The 19,072-nt window shown below is 38.4% G+C and overlaps 1 protein-coding gene and 1 pseudogene across 2 annotated transcripts; both read right to left on the reverse strand.

Moving 5' to 3' along the window:
* Window positions 1-1,378: 1,378 nt before the first annotated feature.
* LOC122081967 lies at window positions 1,379-3,030 on the reverse strand (annotated as a pseudogene).
* A 2,420-nt stretch (window positions 3,031-5,450) lies between these two features.
* Window positions 5,451-8,924, reverse strand: LOC122081962 (receptor protein kinase TMK1-like). 2 transcript variants are annotated; one of them, XM_042649406.1, is made up of 2 exons: window positions 6,629-8,924; window positions 5,451-6,049 (listed from the first exon to the last, which is right to left on the reverse strand). In XM_042649406.1, exons 1-2 carry the CDS (start codon window positions 8,877-8,879, stop codon window positions 5,652-5,654), a joined length of 2,649 nt encoding a protein of 882 aa, XP_042505340.1. In that variant the 5' UTR covers window positions 8,880-8,924; the 3' UTR covers window positions 5,451-5,651. The 2 variants fall into 2 exon arrangements, with proteins under 2 accessions (XP_042505340.1, XP_042505341.1); XM_042649407.1 differs by having other exon boundaries at window positions 5,834-6,049; window positions 6,637-8,924.
* Window positions 8,925-19,072: the final 10,148 nt, after the last annotated feature.

Consider the following 19,072-nt stretch of genomic DNA (forward strand, 5'->3'; position numbering starts at 1 on the left):
TTACACGTGTGTATTTACATGTTTCTTTAAGCATGAGCCATAGAGGAGCGCAGCAGCAATGAGATGCGATGGAACGTAATTTCATACATGGGACAGAGACAGGGTCATTCATGATTCATGTGTAGAGATAGAGAGAGAGAAGGTCCTAGGGTACCCCTTGGCTGCAGAGAACCATTTCCCTTTTTTTTTTTTTTTTTTTTTTTAAGGAAATTCAGATTTAACAATTTTGCATGTAATCTATAATACTTATATTGTTGTGTATATCATATTGTAATTGAAGTTTTTCATTTTTTTCTTCCTCTCAAAGTTATTTCCTTTTACGTGGATTTAAGAGGAAGGTTTTCATGCACCCACAATGAAGGATTCACCCATCTATCGTCCACCCCTCATATGTTGGAGGTCCGAATTGCCCTTATTGTCCCTATTGTCTCTAGAGTCTCATCCAAGAGCAATGATGATCATTGGTGAATTCCTCACCTATGAGTGAAAAAAAAAAAACTCGATCAGTTCAAGTGACCTTCAGCCCACCTCTCACGAAATCGAGCATATTCCAGAGATATTCCGGCGAGAAGTCCTGAAATGGGATCAGCACACAAGAAGGTTGGGTGAGGTTCTGATGGAGATCTTGTCGGAAGGGTTGGGTGTGAAGCAGGAGAGATTGAAGGAGCTATCGTGTTTGGAAGGGAGAGTGATCAGTGATGGCGGCTCATTACTTCCCCTACTGTCCTCAACCTGATCTAACGTTAGGAGTTACGTCGATAAGTGGTTGGATGTGAAACCCGTCCCTGATGCTCTTGTCATCAACATCATCGGCAACATTTTCCAGGTATGATCTAGACCATCCAATCAGCTAGATAGTTGACTGTAGACCTTTCCTATAGCTCAGATCCTCAAGACATGTCTAAGATTTTGATAAGTTTTTTTCAGATTGTTATCGAACAATCTATATTCTAATCCAACCATTTACACAAAGTAATACATTAACTTTCGATTGATACAAATGGATGGAAGGATTTCTGATTTTGAAGATATATGGGTTCAGTAGGAAGACACACGTTGCCATTGCAGACGCAAGAAATTGAATGATAAAAGACTTAAAACAACTCCTAATTAAACTTAAACTGGTTAAAAATTCCCCAATTGTTGTTTTTGGAGGTTTTAAATTAAAAAGGACTCCTACGGTGGCGAGAGCTCGTGTACTGGGTTGCTTTTTTTAATGAGATAGAGAAAACTAATTCAAAAATAAAATTAGATTTATAGAGACCTAATACACCATGAACTACAAGTAAACATAGTTAAAAGTGGAAAGAAATTGAAAGCAAAACCCTACTTACATAAAATTCCACATCATACTAGGAATAAAATTTTCACCAAAACTCTACTTCTTCAGGCATTGATGCTAGTGCCTTAATACTGCATCTGGATGCCATAGATGTCCTCTGAGTCTGGGTTTGATGGCTTCCATACCTCTGCTAAAGACGTTAGTACACTGACAACAAACCCCATGGTGGGTCTTTGACGTTGCTCACTAGCACAACAGTGTCCAGCCAACTCAACAACAGTGTTGATGCTGGCAAGAGTTTCCTGATCATTGAGGTCAATTGTGGGGTCTACGGCCTTGTAGAAGGTATCCTTGTTGATTTACATTCTCATGAACCATGTTACTAGGTGTATGTCATCGTCAGATTGGGCTTCATCAAGGGCTTTTCTCCCTGTGATTAGCTCCATCAATATCACACCAAAACTGAATACATCAACCTTAGTAGTTACTCGCCCCATCGCTGTCCATCAGTTAAGTCAAGAGATATAAATTCTAAGTCAGTATAGTAAAACTATAACATAAATTAATTGATTGATACTTCATGGGAAGAGCTTACTGGAAACAAGTATTCAAACATAAATATATGGTCAAATCTTTTTAATGCTAAATAATGAAACGAACCATTTCATCACATCTCATTCATTGTATTGATCATCAGATTTTCATGAATGTGTAAATTTTCAGAACATGTTAGGACCCTTTTGAAAGAAGAAAACAAGAACAAATATCAATTGATAAATAAATTTGGATATGAGAAGTTTAATTTGTTGGAATTTCAAAATATACAGGAAAAGAAAAGCTCTTGGGTAAACTAAATTTCTAATCCAAATGCAAATACAGAGAGAAGTTAAATTACTCGCATAATCTGGAGCAAGATACCCAAAGGTTCCTGCGGGTCTTGTCTCAATTCAGGAACAAGACGAACAAGACCAAAATCTGCTACTTTAGACCTCGTATCGTCTCCTAGAAGAATGTTTGAAGGCTTTAGGTCCCTGTGAATGAAGCTTTGATGGGCTAAACCATGTGGATACTAAACACCTCTGGCCACATATAAGGCAATGCTCAATCTTTTTGACCACCCTAGTGGCATCAGCCCTTCTTCTTTCCAATTGAAAAGATGCCGGCTCAGAGTCCCCTGAGGCATGTACTCAAACACAAGAAGCCTCTCATTTCCGTCCAAACAATACCCTAGAAGAGCAACAAGATGTCGGTGTCGGACTTTGGTAAGAACATCAATCTCAGACTTGAATTCTTTGTGTCCCTTCTTAGTCATTATACCAGAGTTCATTCTTTTCAACGCGATCTTTCTACCTTCATCCAATTCTCCTTTGTACACTATCCCAAAACCTCCTCTTCCCCAAATGTTATCTTCACTAAAATTGTTAGTCGCATTTCTTAGGACTTGAATGGAAATCATCACCATGTTACCTGTGTCACCCATTTCAATTTCACTCCGCCCACTGCTTGACCAATTATAGTTTTCACTCAAGGCCTTTGATGTTTCAGGGTTAGAGCCAAAATGGTGAGGTTGGACCACCATTGTATTGGGGCCGTGGACTCTACCACACTGCTTTCGCATTCTACCGTATCCAGCCAAGAAAACCAGAAAGACACCACTGATTATTGAACCCACTGTAACTCCAACAGAGGCTGAAGAATTATTCCGGCCACCGCTGTTTGTTCCATTTGGACTACCATTACCAGATGGTTCTGGGGCTGGACTACCACTACCAGTTGATGGACCAGATGGTTCTGGGGCTAGAGACGGGTCGTTCTTCTCCATGTCTGGGTTTCCGTTTGAGCCTACAACAATACTCCCTGAGCTCGACTTACTAGTAACAGGGGCTGGAGACGGGACGTTATTCCCGATGCCTGGGTTGCCGTTTGAGCTTACAGATTTATTGACTTGAGTAAGACTACTCGAGAGCTGATTGTTCAAACTCTGCTTCAAAGTCATCATTGCTGCGACATCTACTGAGTTAGTCAGGGACTTTACAGGAACAAACACGGAGATCAAAACTACCACAAGAAGGCCTAAAAATCCACATTCAAGATTGCGATTCTTCATCTTCCTCATCTTTAGAGGTCAACATCATAAGTTAAAAAAAAAAAAAATCTAGAGAGATTTCTGCAGAGACAGATCCCCAGAATGGTATTGTGGCTGGGTTTTCGTCCCTGAGGTTGCAGAGGAAAGAGAAAGAGAGTGAAGACGGTGAAGCTCTCTGAAAGTTGAAAGTTGGAACGCGTTTCTTCTTTGAGTCCGACAGAGTCTTCCAATTTTTTTCAAAGAAGAACAGCCGTGTTTGAAGTGCGTTCTTGACTTCTTACTTCTTAGGCGAAGTTTTCCCTCACTTGCTTATTAGACTTTTGTTCCATCTCAAAGGAGTGTGAAGAATTGCCTCGTCGCTGGTGAAACGGTGATCTAACCATGGTTTTGTACATATACTAGAGGATATACTTCTTGAATTGGCTATGGAAAATAACTGATGCATCGCTAGGCAACTATTTATAGTTTTACAATGAAATGTTATTTCTTCTGATAACTTCCTGATTTCCAAAAAGGTGCGAGCTGAAGTAGGGGCTATGTTCCTCCATCTATTTATAGTTATTTATAGTTTTGAGTATCTATTTATATACTTTACTTGTGTAACTAGGAACTTCTTCCCTTTGCAGGATATGATTTGTTCATAATCCATAGCTTTCTCTGTTGTCTTAGTTCTTTTTCTTATTTTTTCTAAGAAACTAGTCAAATCTTAAGAACCCTTAAGATCATTAGTTAGTTAATTTCATGGCAAGAGATCATTGCTTAGTAATGTAACCTCTAGCACCCGTATGGGGGCCAATGAATGCGTACAAAAGGGTATATACATGGATGAAATTTTTTATTTCACAAGGGTGGGTTGGTAATTTGTGCACTCATGCATCTTGGCAAGGGTTGTGTGACTAGACAACCCTTTTACCCTAATTTAGTTTTATTATTAATTGAATATTATTTGAATCGAATTGATTATATTCCAAATTATCCGAATTAGGATATGAAGTAGATATGCTCTAACTAGATACGGAATCCTAAAACGGATAAGGATGTGAATTGAGTTTGGACTTTCGACTAGTCATTTACATCCCTATTTGAAGATCTTCCCTTAGTATGTTTATGGTCAAGAAATTCCTCCTTCAGTACTTCATCACTGGTGAAAGAAAAATCAATCCATTATTGTCTTATTGTAACCCATCACGGGAAAATGCCCCTCCCTCGGCTATAGGAAGGACTAGAGTTGCAATGGGTTCATTTCAAACCATGTATAAGTATTCAAGACTCAATAGAGGTGTTTTTTTTTAATTCCCTAAAAAGGATTTTTTGTCACAATAACTTTTTTTTACACCAAGGACCCAACTCCGTTCTTTTCACAGGTGACTCTGATTCCTAGGGTGGGGGCGAGCTCCCAAGCCATTTTTTAAGGCTAAACCCTGTTTTAGTTGGCCTCCTTCGACCCGCGCGGGTGAAAAAGAGATCAGCTTCATTGAAGAAGAAGGGGTGGGTTGGGTGCTTCTGGGTCCCCGAGGAGCCCGCAAGAATTTAGAGGAATCCCAAAATCGTCCTTAGAATTCCCACATGCACAATCGGGCACAAAACAATTGGATGGGGGATGAGGGTCTATGATGCACGATCATGCACATAGACCTTTCCTTCATCCAGCCCCGCTGAGGCTTCGGTGGCTAGCCGTTAACAGCTACCACCACCCAAGCTCTTAACCATCAATCACCATCACTCCCACTGTCCCGGTGTCCCCTACTTCAGGTCCTATCCACTCCTTGACCTTTCCTTCATCCAGCCCTGCTGAGGCTTCGGTGACTAGACGTCAAGAGCTACCACCCAAGCTATGAAGTTATTTACCTCCAATTGCCGTGGTTGTGGTCGCCCAGCAGTCAAGAGGAAAATGCAATAATTGCTTATTCACATTCATAGGCCAGATTTTGTCTTCCTCTAGGTTGGATCAAGACAAAATGTAGAAGATAAATGGTCAAGTAGTAAACCCTCAACATCTACTGATCATTTATAAATCGTACCATGCCTGCCTACCATATGTAAGCCTGATTATATATATGTAACACAAAACCATGGTGAGGCTTGGTAGAAATAGGATTAGATTTATAGATACCTGATACACAGCTTGAACTAGGACAAGTAAACATAGCTGAAAGTGGAAACAAACTGAAAGCAAAACTCTCCTTAAATAGAATTCCACGCTGTTCTAGAAATAGAATTTCCACTGGTACAAGGATTCCTTAAGAAACTAGGAATTCTGAAACTCCTGAAACCGCAAGCCATTCATCTTGCATTTTTGCTAGTGCCTTGATACTGCATAACGTTTCCATAGATCTCCTCTGAGTCTGGGTTTGATGGCTTCCATGGCTCTGCTATAGATGATAGTACATTGACAACATGCCCCATGTCAGGTCTTTGATGTAACTCATCAGCACAACAGTGTCCGGCCAACTCAACAACCGTGTTGAAGCTGGCAAGGGTCTCCTGATCATTGAGGTCAATTGTTGGGTCTATGGCCTTGTAGAAGGTATCCTCGTTGATGTACATTCTCATGAACCATGTTACTAGGTGTATGCTATCTTCAGATTGTGTTTCATCAAGAGCCTTCCTCCCTGTGATAAGCTCCATCAATATCACACCAAAACTGTAGACATCGACCTTGGTAGTTACTCGTCCAATCGCTGTTCATCAAATTAGTCAAGTGATTCACTTCTAAGTCAATGTGGGATAAATGTATTAATTGATTGAAAAGATATTATGAATCATAGTACAGTCCATTAGAGAACCATTTCATCACATCTCATTCATTGTTTTGAGCAAAATATTTTCATAAATGTGTATACTGTAAACTATAAAGTTGACATTATAATGCAATCCCAGGTTCTAAGAACCTAATTTTCGGTCGCTATAGGCCAACTAAAAGAGTGATAAAAACTCAATAAAAATGAGCAATGAAAATTTCGTAAATTTCATAACAGTTTAGGAACCCTTGGGAAGAAGAAAACAAAAATAAGGATCAACTGATAAATAAAATAAAATTTAAAGAGATTTCCTTTTCATGTATAAGCAATTCTCAAATGATGGAGAGGAAAAACAGAGCAAAATATCTAACTACAGGATATATAGTGTGCTACTCAAGTGTTCAATAATATGATTAGTCATTTTCCTGCTGCTTATGCCACCAAATTACTAAAAAAAAAAAAAAAAAAGATTTCAGATTCTAAAATTTCTAATCCAAATATGGAGAGAAGCTATATTACTTCCGTACTCTGGAGCAAGATACCCAAAGGTTCCTGCGAGTCTTGTCTCAATAGAGGCTTTCCCTTCAGGAACAAGACGAACAAGACCAAAATCTGCTACTTTAGCTCTCATATCATCTCCTAGAAGAATGTTTGCAAACTTTAGGTCCCTGTGAATGAAGCTTTGATGAGCAAAACCATGCAGATACTCAACACCCCTAGCCACATCCAAGGCAATGCTGAGTCTTTTTGTCCACCCTAGTGGCATCAGCCCTTCTTCTTTCCATTTGAAAAGGTGCCGGCTCAGAGTCCCCTGAGGCATATACTCATACACAAGCAGCCTCTCATTTCCATCCAAACAATATCCAAGAAGAGCAACAAGATGTCGGTGTCGGACATTGGTAAGAACATCAATCTCAGACTTGAATTCAGTCAATCCTCTCTTAGTCATTACACCAGAATTCATCCTTTTCACAGCGATCTTGGTACCTTCATCCAGTTCTCCTTTGTACACTATCCCGAAACCTCCTCTTCCCAAAATGTTATCTTCACTAAAATTGTTAGTCGCATTTCTTAGGACTTGAATGGAAATCTTCACCATGCTTCCTGTGTTGACCATATGAATGTCACTCGGCCCATTGCTTGTCCAACTAAAGTTTTCACTCAACGTCTTCACTATCTCAGGGTCAGAGCATACACGGCGAGGATGGACCACCATTGCATTGGAGCCCTGGACTACACCAAACCAAATTTGCTTTCTTCTGTAAAAATAGAAGCCTAATAATCCAGCTAAGAAAACCAGAAAGACACCCGTACCGATTACTGAACCCACTACAACTCCAACAGGGCCAAATGATCCTGGGGTTGGAGATGGGACATTCTTCACGAAGTCTGGGTTGCCATTTGTGTTTATAACAACACTGCTTTTAAAATTTGGGAGTAGCCCAGAGAGCTGATTGTTTGATACATCTAGTTCAGTAAGACTAGGCAGAGTTGTCAGCTCCTCCGGAATGGTACCAGTGAGCTTATTGTCGGCAAGAATCAATTTTTGCAACGATTGAAACTTAGAGAAGTCGGGAGAGATTGTGCCGGTAAGCCCCATTTTCTGAAAATTCAAGACAGAGATGTTACCATTAATGCTGCATGTAATCCCCATCCATGATGCGCATGGATCGTTCCCCGTCCAATTTTTAGCGAACTTCATTGGGTTATCCATGTCTTTTGCAATTGAGAGCAAAACATTCACACGGGAATCACAAGCAGCTCCTGGAGTGGGCAAGCAGAAGCTGTTCACACCAGAAATATCGACTGATACAGAACTTGGGAACTTCGGTGTAGGCCCTTGAAGCAAATTATTCGTTAAATTCACAATCTTCATCAATGGAAGAGACAACAAAGAATCTGGAACAGGACCCGTTAACTGGTTGTCCTTGACACTGAAGCTCTTTAAGTTTTTCAACCCAGAAACGTCTGGCAAGGGCCCTGTAAAAGCATTTGAGTGAAGCCAAACCTCCGTGAGGAAGGTCATATTCTGTAGAACCCAAATACTTCCGTTGAGCTTCGCTGTCTGCCCATGCAACCATAGAGACTTCATGGTAGACCCATCGAAGCTTGCCGGTAACTCACCTTCGAGGTTATTGAAAGCTAAATGCAGGTTCGTCAAGCTCGGAAAGACATTTGTCCCAACGAAATCAGGAATCTTCCCTGTAACGTTGGCTGAATTTGCAGAGAAATTTACAAGGCCTGTTGCATCCTGAAGACTATCCGGAATCTCCCATGCTGAAAAGGGGTTCTTATCTAACTCAGCAACTTGAAGCGATGAAAGGCCAGTAAAGAAATCCGCCGGTATGGAAGAGAACTGGTTATTAGTAAGAAGCAAAATCTGTAAGGAACCAAACCCACTGAAGCTTGGTAGAGGACCAGAGATATTGTTATACATCAAATCCAATCGTTGCAGGGCGGTGAGCTTCTGAAGTTCAGAAGGAAGAGTACCTGAGAGACCTTGGTTTCTAATTTGAATGCAGGTTATCCTTGAAGCCGTGCAGCCCACATGATACCACAGACAAGGATCTGGGTCAGTCCATTTAAGGGACTTCGGAGGGTTCAAACTCTGCTTCAAAGCCATCATCGCTGCGACATCTACGGAGTCTTCCTGGGACTTCACAGGAACAAACACTGAGATCAAAACTACAATAAGAAGGTCTAGAACTCTACATTCAAGATAGCTTTTCTTCATCTTTAGAAGCCAACACGATAAAGAAAAAAAAACCATAAATAATATAGAGAGACTTGTGCTGAGACGATTTGGTTGGGTCGTCCTTACTCTCCTGAGAGGAGGGCCAGCTGACTTTGAAAAAAAAAAAAAAAAAAAAAAAGGAGAAATAAATAAGAGTGAAAGAGTGGGGAACAAGTCACGTTCCTCTCTCCTCTCTCCTCTCTCCTCTCTCCTCTCTCCTCTCTCCTCTCTCCTTCTAATTTCTCTTTCCCCCCCTTTACGGTCTACGCTCTCAGCCTCCCTTTCACTCTCGGTCTCTCTCCCTCTCTCTCTAATCTCTTATCTTCTTTCTTCGAGAAGAAGAAAATGTAAAAACAAGTTGCCGAGAGCACGTTCGGTCTTTGTTCTTTCTTTTTCATTCTGATCTATGAAACTAGAAGATGAGTTTTATGAGAGGAGATTTATAGTAGCGTAGTAGCGTTCTTCATGTTTAGGAAAACAAGAAAAGTGAGTTCTTCTTATATTTGTCATTATCAATTGAGGTGAGAGTGTTACTGTTCATGTGATTCCACCTTATTATTTGATGAGATATTTAATTATCTAAGAGTAGGATGTTATTCTTGATGTTTATTGGTAGCCTCTAGTACATCTAGAGGAGAACTGTGTAATCCCATTATTTATATAATGGAAGTTTGATCTGGATTAGGTCCCGTGGTTTTTACCTTTCTCATTGAAAGGGTTTTTCATGTTAAAAATTAGTGTCTTCTATGGTGATGTAGCTTGATCGATTTTATCTGCATTATTGATTCTTTGCACATTGTTGTTGGTTTTGTATCTCTATTGTTTGCATACAGGTGGTGGGAAACATATTTTTTTTCCCCCAACAAGTGGTATCAAAGCTTAGGTTATAAGTGTAAAAACAATGGAAGGGAACACTGGAACGATGATGGTAAGTTTGAATGGAAACAATTGGATGATTTGAAAAGCAAAAATAAAAGACTTATTGTATTGTAATGATCTGTATGGACCAGTAGATGGTGACACAATAAAGACAAAAAATGTCTAATGCAGATTGAAAAACGTTAGATCGAAAAGTCATTGACTTCATTCAGCAATGGTTAGATGATACAGTTTTCTATCATGTATCCACAGAAATATCGATTTGTACACTGTGGAAGAAATTAGAAGGGTTGTACGAACGGAAGACTGCTGGCGATAAAGCTTTTCTAATTAAAAAGCTTGTAAACCTGGAGTACAGAGAATGGAGCTCTATTGCAGAACATTTGAACGATATGCAAAGTATTGTGAACCAACTCTCCACTATGAATGTTGTACTAGATGACGAGTTACAAGATTTGTTACTTCTCAATTCATTACATAACTGTTGGGAGACATTGGTGGTGTCTCTGAGTATTCTGCTCTAGATGAAAAACTTACAATGGGTCAATTAATTGGAAGTCTGTTGAATTAAGAAACAAGAAGAAAATCCACAGGTTCATCTCAACAAGAGGCACTTGTCACAGAGAATAGGGGGAGAAGCAGACACAAGAAACCCCAATACAGAGAGAAGTCAAAAGGAAGATCAAAGTCAAGAAAAGAAATTACATGTTACTATTGTAAAAATGAAGGACACATGAAAAAGGAGTGCAGGAAGCTTAAAAGAAATACAGTGAAAGGAAAAGAAGAAAGAAGAAAATGATACTGTTGTTGTCAGCTCAGATGGAGACATTATTATTCTCTCAGGCTGTGAAAAATCTTGTCTCATTTTCTCAGGTCATTATACAAACTGGATTGTTGATAGTGGTGCTTCGTACCATGCTACACCTCACAGAGAGTTATTTACCTCTTACAAGACATGTGATTTTGGTATTGTAAGAATGGACAACAGTAGTACTTAAAAAATTGTGGGAATAAGTGACATAAGTGTTAAGAAAAATGTTGGCTATAAATTAGTTCTCAAAGATGTGAGACATGTACTAGAACTTCGTCTGAATTTGATCTCTGCAGGGAAGTTAGATGAAGATGATTATGACAACCACTTTGGTAATGATCGATGAAAGCTTAGCAATGGATCCCTTCTGGTGGCCAGAGGAAGCAAATGTTGCACACTGTACTACATAAAAACACAAGTGTGCAAGGCTGAGGTGAACACAACAAATGAGGAATCAGCTACAGACTTGTGGCATCGACGACTTGGTCACATGAGCGAGAAAGGAATGCAAATCCTCGTTAAAAGCAATTTGCTTCGCAACATGAAAGGTACGCCTTTAAAATGCTATGTTCATTGTTTGGTTGGTAAACAACATAGATTTACTTTTCATAAAAAGCCTCCTCAAAGAAAAATGAATATCTTGGAATTGATGTATTCTAATGTCTGTGATCCTATGAAAGTAAAAACATTTGGTGGTGCTTCTTATTTTGTTACTTTTATAGATGATGCTTCTAGAAAAGTGTGGGCATATGCATTGAAAACTAAAGATCAGGTTTTGGATGTGTTTAAAAATTTTCATGCTATAGTTGAAAGAGAAACAGGGAAACCTCTCAAATGCATTCGTACAGATAATGGAGGTGAGTACAATGGTCCATTTGAGAAGTATTGCAATGATCATGGTATTCGGCATGAGTAGATAGTTCCCAAGACCCCTCAGTATAATGGTGTTGCTGAAAGAATAAACCGCACAATTATTGAAAGAATCAGGTGTATGCTCTCACAGGCAAAGTTGGCACGATGTTACTGGCAAGAAGCTATGCGTACTGCTGTTTACTTGATTAACTTGTCTCTATCAGTCCGTTGAATGGAGATGTTCCTGAACATGTGTGGTGCAAGAAGGATGTTTCCTATGATCATTTGAAGGTATTTGGATGTAGGACATTTGTGCATGTTCCAAAATATGAGATGTCCAAGCTTGATGACAAGGTAAAATAGTGTATTTTCTTGGGATATGCAAATGATAAGTTTGGTTACAGTTTATGGGATCCAATTGAGAATAAGCTAATCAGAAGCAGAGATGTGGTATTTCTTGAAGATCAAACAATTGAAAATTTTGAAAAAATTGAAAAGCCTCAACCATTTGTTGATGATCTGATTGATCTTGATCTAGTTCCTCCACCTATGGTGCATGATGATGATGGGGGAGACGTGCAAGATAGTGATGGTGATGTTCCTATAGGTGATACAGGTGATGATGAACTGGGGGAGCAGCCCCCTCAAGAGCCACCAGTTGAACCTCAGTTGAGAAGATCTAAAAGAGAGCGTCGGCCTTCAACTATGTATCCACCAGATCAGTATATCACAATAATAGATGCAGGTGAACTGGAATGCTTTGAAGATTCAAAGGCCGACAAGCATAAAGCTGAATGGTTAAAATCTATGCAGGATGAGATGGATTCTTTGCATGAGAATCACACTTATGAATTGGTGAATCTATCTAAGGGGAAGAAGGCACTCAAAAATAAATAGGTATTTAGGTTGAGATAGAGGAGAACAACTCAAAACCAAGGCACAAGGCAAGGCTGGTCGTGAAAGGTTTTGGGAAAAAGAAAGACATTGACTTTGAAGAGATTTTCTCTTCTGTAGTAAAGATGTCATCCATTCGAGTTGTTTGGGTCTGGCTGCAAGTATGAATTTAGAAGTTCAACAACTTGATGTGAAGACTATTTTTCTCCATGGTGATTTAGAGGAAGAGATTTATCTAGAACAAATAGAAGGTTTCAAAGTTAAGGACAAAGAACACATGGTTTACCGATTAAAGAAGAGCTTGTATGGTTTGAAACATGCACCAAGGCAGTGGTACAAGAAGTTCGATTCATTCATGATGGATCATGGGTATACTAGAACAATAACCGATCATTGTGTATTTGTTAAGAAATTTTTTGAAGGTGATTTCATTATCCTTTTGCTTTATGTTGATGACATGTTGATTGTTGGAAAAGACATCAACAAAATTGATAGGTTGAAAGAATTGAGTAAATCCTTTTCTATGAAGGACTTGAGACCAGCATAACAAATTCTAGGTATGAAGATCTCTCGTGATAAGAAAATATGAAAAATTTGACTATCACAAGAAAAGTACATACAGAAGGTGCTTGAAAGGTTAAGATCGATAAAGTAAAATCAGTCAGTTCCCCACTTGCAAGTCACTTCAAGTTGAGCAATGAGCAGAGCCCTTCAACTGAGCAAGGAAGAGCAGAGATGAAGAAAATTCCTTATATATCAGCTGTAGGAAGTTTGATGTATGCTATGGTGTGTACAAGACTTGACATTGCACATGCAGTTGGAGTGATAAGCTGATTGCTTGCCAATCCAGGAAAAGAGCACTGAGAAGCAGTAAAATGGATCATGAGGTATCTCAAAGGTTCATCCAAGGCATGTTTGTGTTTTGGAGATGACAAACCTGTGTTATAAAGATATACAGATGCAGATATGGCAGGTGACATTGACTCAAGGAAGTCCACATTAAGGTACCTATTCACTTTTGCAGGGGGAGCAGTATCATGGCAGTCCAAGTTGCAGAAGTGTGTGGCATTATCAACTACAAAAGCTTATTGAAGCCTGCAAAAGATGTTGTGGATGAAGCGATTTCTTCATGAACTTGATTTGAAGCAAGACAGATACACTATTACTGTGACAGTCAAAGTGCCATCCACTTGAGTAATAATCCAAGTTTCCATTACAACTCCAAGCACGTTGATGTGAGGTATCACTGGATTAGGGATGTTCTGGAACAGAAGCCTTTGGAAATTGAGAAGATCCATACTGACAAGAATTGTGCAGATTTGATGACAAAGGCATTGCCTAAAATGAAGCATGATTTTTGCAGAAGCATGGCAGGTTTGGATGTGCCAGATCTATTCTTGTGAGTCGGATGGGAAGTTTTGTTGGGTCCTCCTCACAAGTCAAGAGGAGGGCCAGCTGTCTTTGAAAAAAAAAAAATGAGAAGTAGATAAGAGAGAAAGAGTGGGGAACAAGTTACTCTCCCTCTCTCCATCTAATCTCTCTCTCTCCCCCCTTTTCAGTCCAAGCTTTCCGCCTTTCTCTCACTCTCACTCTCTAATCTCTCATCTCTTTTCTCCGAGAAGAAGAAAAAGCAAAAACAAGTTGCAGAGAGCACGTTTGGTTCTTTGTTCTTTCTCCTTCATTCTGGTTTGTGAAACCAGAAGATGAGCTTTCTGAGAGGAGATCTATAGCAGCGTGGCAGTGCTTTTTTCATGTCCAGGGAAGTAGGGAAAATGACAATTCTTCCTATATTTGCCATTGCCAGTTGACGTGAGAGTGTCATTGTTCATGTGATTTTACATTGTTATTTGGTGATATATTTTATTATCCAGGAGTAGGGTATTATTCTTGATGTTTATTGGTAGCCTCTAATACATCTAGAGAGAATTGTGTAACCCCATTATTTACATAGTGAAAGTTTGATCTAGACTAGGTCCCGTGGTTTTTACATTTCTCATTGAAAAGATTTTTCATGTTAAAAATTGGTGTTTTTTATTGTGGGGTGGCTTGATCAATTTTATCTATATTATTGGTTCTTTACACATTGTTGTTGGTTTTGTATCTCTATTATTTGCACATAGGTGGTGGGAAACGAATTTTTTTTTTTCAACAAGTTTCACCACAACAGTTTAAGTGGGCATCGGGTCTAAGTTTTCGTCCCCGACTCTCCATGCTTGCAGAGGAAAGCAAAAGGGTTAGATTTTAGAGTTCACGGAGAGCGGCGGAGACCAAGGAGGAAAATATCCAAAGCGAGTGAGTGAAGACTAGAAGATTGAATAGAGTCTTGAGGTGACTTTTTATGCTCTGTTTAGAGAGAATTCTTGGACCGTAGCCAACTAATCATGGAAAATGGATCCATGACATGACCCCTTTTTGTATACATAAATACAGACAGACATGACCCCTTTTTGTATACATAAATACAGACAAAATAATGAATCTAATAAGGAGCTATTTAGGAACGTAATTGATTGTGACAGCAGTGTTTGAACTTTGAAGTATATTTTTGTTTATATAATTACTGTTAAGTTTGTCTTGAATTCTTGATCAGCTTTGAAGATGGATCCGATTCGACATACTTTTGTGGTGATCCATCCGATTCGACATACTTTTGTGGTGATTCGAATAGAAAATTTTTTGAGATCTGTGATGGGCTCCGGACTTGGGCCGATCTTGTTTATATAATTACTGTTAAGTTTGTTTTGAATTCTTGATCAGTTTTGAAAATTGACCCGATCTGACATATTTTGGTGGTGATCTGAATGGAAAAATTTCTGAGATCTGTGATGGAAGCAGAGGGGTTGGGCCGATAGGCCCAAGCCCGGAGCCCATCACTGATCTCGTATGGGGGTGCGGGGGCTACGCCCCCAAGGTATGGTTCGACCGAATCGACCGCGACCCAATGGGTCGACCCACGATTTGGATTATATATAATGTAATGTTGCTTGTTGAGAAAGTCATTGTATTCTAGGCAAGGATTAAAGTATCAGTATCGATCGCCGTATCGGTTGGTCAAAATTAAGATACGTATCGGAGGGTATCGTATCGTATCGGATATACGCTAAGATATATTAAAGATACGCACATAAATGGATAGGGAACACATTTTTATACACTTTTGCATAAAAAAAAATAGTTTAAAAAAACTATATATAACATGTAGAATGCATAAATACTTAAGTAGAGGGTATCGTATTGATAGACAAATATATTGAGTTGAAAATGTTCAAAATGATGAGGTTTGAGTTTCTTACAGTTTTTTCTTTCCTCATTGCCATTGTCACTGTGACGAGTGCCGTGAAGAGTGTCGTGGTGGTTCAAATCCTTGGCTAGGACCTTCTTCTTCAATAGGAGCAACTATGATGATATTCTGCACTTGTCGAATATAGGCACAATATTTACCACAATCGAAATATTTATGGTAGTGGGTCTCCCATTCATTGTAGAAAAATTAAATTTTTTTTATAGAAGTTGTAGATTAAATGTTTTTAAAGAACATATAAAAAATCAACAAAGTGTGGACCAATATATTTGAGTAGATCTGAGAAATAAAAAAAAAATTGAAACCCTCACTTTTTTGGGGAAAAAATGTGGGTTTCATTTGAAATCATGTATTTAGTAATTATAAGTTATGACATTATTTTTAAGAGTTGAATGAACTAAATTTTCTATAAAAAAATTTTTTTTAGGGGATTTTTTTTTAAAATTAATTTCGGAATAAAAAATATATATTTTTTTGAGAAAAATAAAAAATTTCCATGGAAGTTGTAGAACACTTGTTTTTACATAACACATAAAAAATCTATAAAATTGTTGGTGAGAGTGTGAAGTGTTTGTTTCAAACAACAAAAAATTCACACTTAAGTAGCCGTATCGTACCGATACAGTACGATACGGCTCGATACTGCACGATACGTACCGATACGGTATTGATACTCTTGGGAATTTTTAGATTTTCAAAAGTTCGTATCGTAGAGTATTGTACGTATCGGTACCGTATCAGTACGTATCGATACGATACGTACGATACGCCGATACACAAAAAGAGGTCCAAAATTCCCCGTAGCGTATCGGTATGTATCGTGCCGATGCCTACCGATACGGATACGTATCGACCGATATGGCACGAAACGCACCGATACTTAAAACCATGATTCTAGGGTTTTCACGCAGCTAGGGTTTTAGGGCGAGTTTTTCCTCGCCGCTGCTAGGGTGTAATTTCTCTTCTGCATAGTGAATCATCTTCTTCTTCGCCCGAGGATGTAGCACACCACCCTGGTGTGTGAACCTCGTTAAATCTCTGTCGTACGGATCTATTGTCTCTTTATTATTCGTGTTTCTTGGTGTTTGATCTAACAATTACTTTAAGCTTGTTTGGGTGAATAAATCTTTCAAATGAAAAACCTCTTTCCTCTTGTTTTCATGCAGACTGCGAACGCCAAATTAACCAAGGTAATGGAGAGGATTTAAATCTGCTTCGACTTCTAGTTTACAGACACGGTGGAACGATGAGCAGAGACACGGAGGGGGAAGAGAGAGAGTGAAAATACGTGGATTCTGCAGCGGCAGGAGAGGCAGATGATGTCTTCTGCTCTGCCCCTACTACGATGGTAGTTTTGGGGCAATGGATGGTTGTGGACTCATGGTGGACACCCCATTTGAATGGAAAAAATTTGGCAGCTATTAGGTTGCAACCCGAGTAGCAGCTAAATTTCATTCCATTAAACAATTATTTTAGGGGCTTTGTGTGGTTTGACGTAGGGATGTCAATTAATCGGTCAGTCTCTGTCCGATTTAGCCGAGCTGATAGGCCTATATCCTTGGATCTTCACCTACCTATTTAAATAATGAGTCAATCTAGAGTTGGGCTTGGTCGGATTCTAGGCTTTAATCGGACTATAATTGGGTCTTCAGCAAGATAATCTACCAATAAAGCTTTAAATGTGCCTTATACGTTCTTTAATTGTCTTAGATTTAAGAAGTTCTCAATCTATCTGTCTATTCTTCTTGCCTGAGGAATGATTCTATCCTCAACCCAGATAATTTAAATAGAAGCTTTGCTTATCTATTCTATTATGGCCGACTTGGAGAGAGCGGTATCGAAGGTACTCCCCCTCATCTATAAAGGAGAGGCTTTGTTGATTTTAATATATTTTATTAAATTATCAACAATTTATAAAAGATACACTTAAATTACATTCAAATAGTTGATATATATATATATATATATATATATATTTTTTAATTTATAAATGGTCAGGTTAAATGTGGCGGGCTTGTAAAGAGGCTGGGTGACCATCAATCTTACCCCTTGTATTGTATACTATTTGTTTATAAACAGGTTAAACCTGAGCCCAGCACGTTTAATAATCATAAATGGGCCGATTTTTTAACAATTAAACTTGATCAAATCAGCGAGGGCTTGGGATTGATACCCTTACTTTGATATACCACATATGACAGAAATTTCGTGCAATTCAGCAAAACCTCCTTAATTACAAGAAGTCACATATCACGTGATAATCTACAAAGTGTCACCATGGATAAGGAGTCAATCTGTTTCCCTTTCAATTTGGTTCAAGATATAACGTGGAAATCAAAATCGAGCACATTTTTCAAATAGAATTGAATCGACTTAGACTGCGTTTGGTAGTCATTCAATTCCAAAAATGACGTGTCGTGTCAAAAACAGAATTTTCAGTTTCTGTGCCAAAATGCCGTTTTAAAACCCAAAGAAAAAGAAAAAAATGTTTGGTGAATCTATTTCAAGAACGATTACGCTAGTTTTCATTTTCTTTTTAAATGAAATGAAAATGACGGAACAATGTTTTGTGTTCCATTATTTTGCGTTTCTAGCCTTCCCCCCCCCCCCCCTTTTCGTTCCCAGAAATTGAAAAAACACCAAGGTTGCATGAAACGCTTTATTTTATTTTTTTGTTCCCATAGAACAAAAAAATGCCATAAACGTTTTTATGAATGACTACTAAATGCAGCCTTAGTCAAATTTTTATTCGATTTTTTAGTTGATTCATTATTTAGTTTTGACCTGATTTGGATCCTATTTTAAGTGTTTGGATTAGTTTTTAACATTTTCAACAATTAAACTCATCTATTTTATAGGGTCATAATCTATTAATTTTTTTTTCCTCAAAAATTAAAAAGGAATAGGTTTTATCATCTATATTGGCTAAAACACTAAAAGCGTATTTGCTTTATTTTTTAAAAATTGATAATTCAGTTTGGTTTGACAGTTTCAATCATGAAACTAATATCGAACTAAGAAATGATTTTACGTTTGAAATAACATATATGTTACTAGGTGTATGTTATCTTTTGCTAATTCCTTGGCACGAAAGGCATTGTCATAGGGGTGTATGATAAACTGCCTACCTCCACTCCATGGTTAGTCCATATTTGTAATATTGACTCCATATGTATCTCACGCCCTATTCAATAAAATTTCTCCTTACTAAAAAAATAAGTGTATGTTATCTTCAGATTGGGTTTCATCAAGAGCCTTTCTCCTTATGATAAGCTCTATCAATATCACACCAAAAATTGAAAACATCGACCTTGGTAGTTACTCACCCCAGACGTCAAAATTGGTCAATGGATATCACTTTAAATCAGTACAATATAAAAAAGATCAATTGATTGATATTTCATGGGAATAGCTCAATGGAAACTAATATCCAAATGTAAACATATGCTCAAACCTTCTTCATGCGAAATAAAATGAACCATTTCATCGCAT

This window comes from Macadamia integrifolia, chromosome 6, assembly GCF_013358625.1.
Source record: "Macadamia integrifolia cultivar HAES 741 chromosome 6, SCU_Mint_v3, whole genome shotgun sequence".
Taxonomy (NCBI): domain Eukaryota; kingdom Viridiplantae; phylum Streptophyta; class Magnoliopsida; order Proteales; family Proteaceae; genus Macadamia; species Macadamia integrifolia.

Excerpts from the sequence above, each read along its gene's own strand:
- LOC122081962 (XM_042649406.1), bottom strand. The coding sequence starts at position 8,879 with ATGGTTTTTTTTTCTTTATCGTGTTGGCTTCTAAAGATGAAGAAAAGC. Across the intron at positions 6,050-6,628 it reads TCTTGCTCCAGAGTACGGAA|CGATTGGACGAGTAACTACC; the intron begins GTAATATAGCTT and ends TTTGATGAACAG.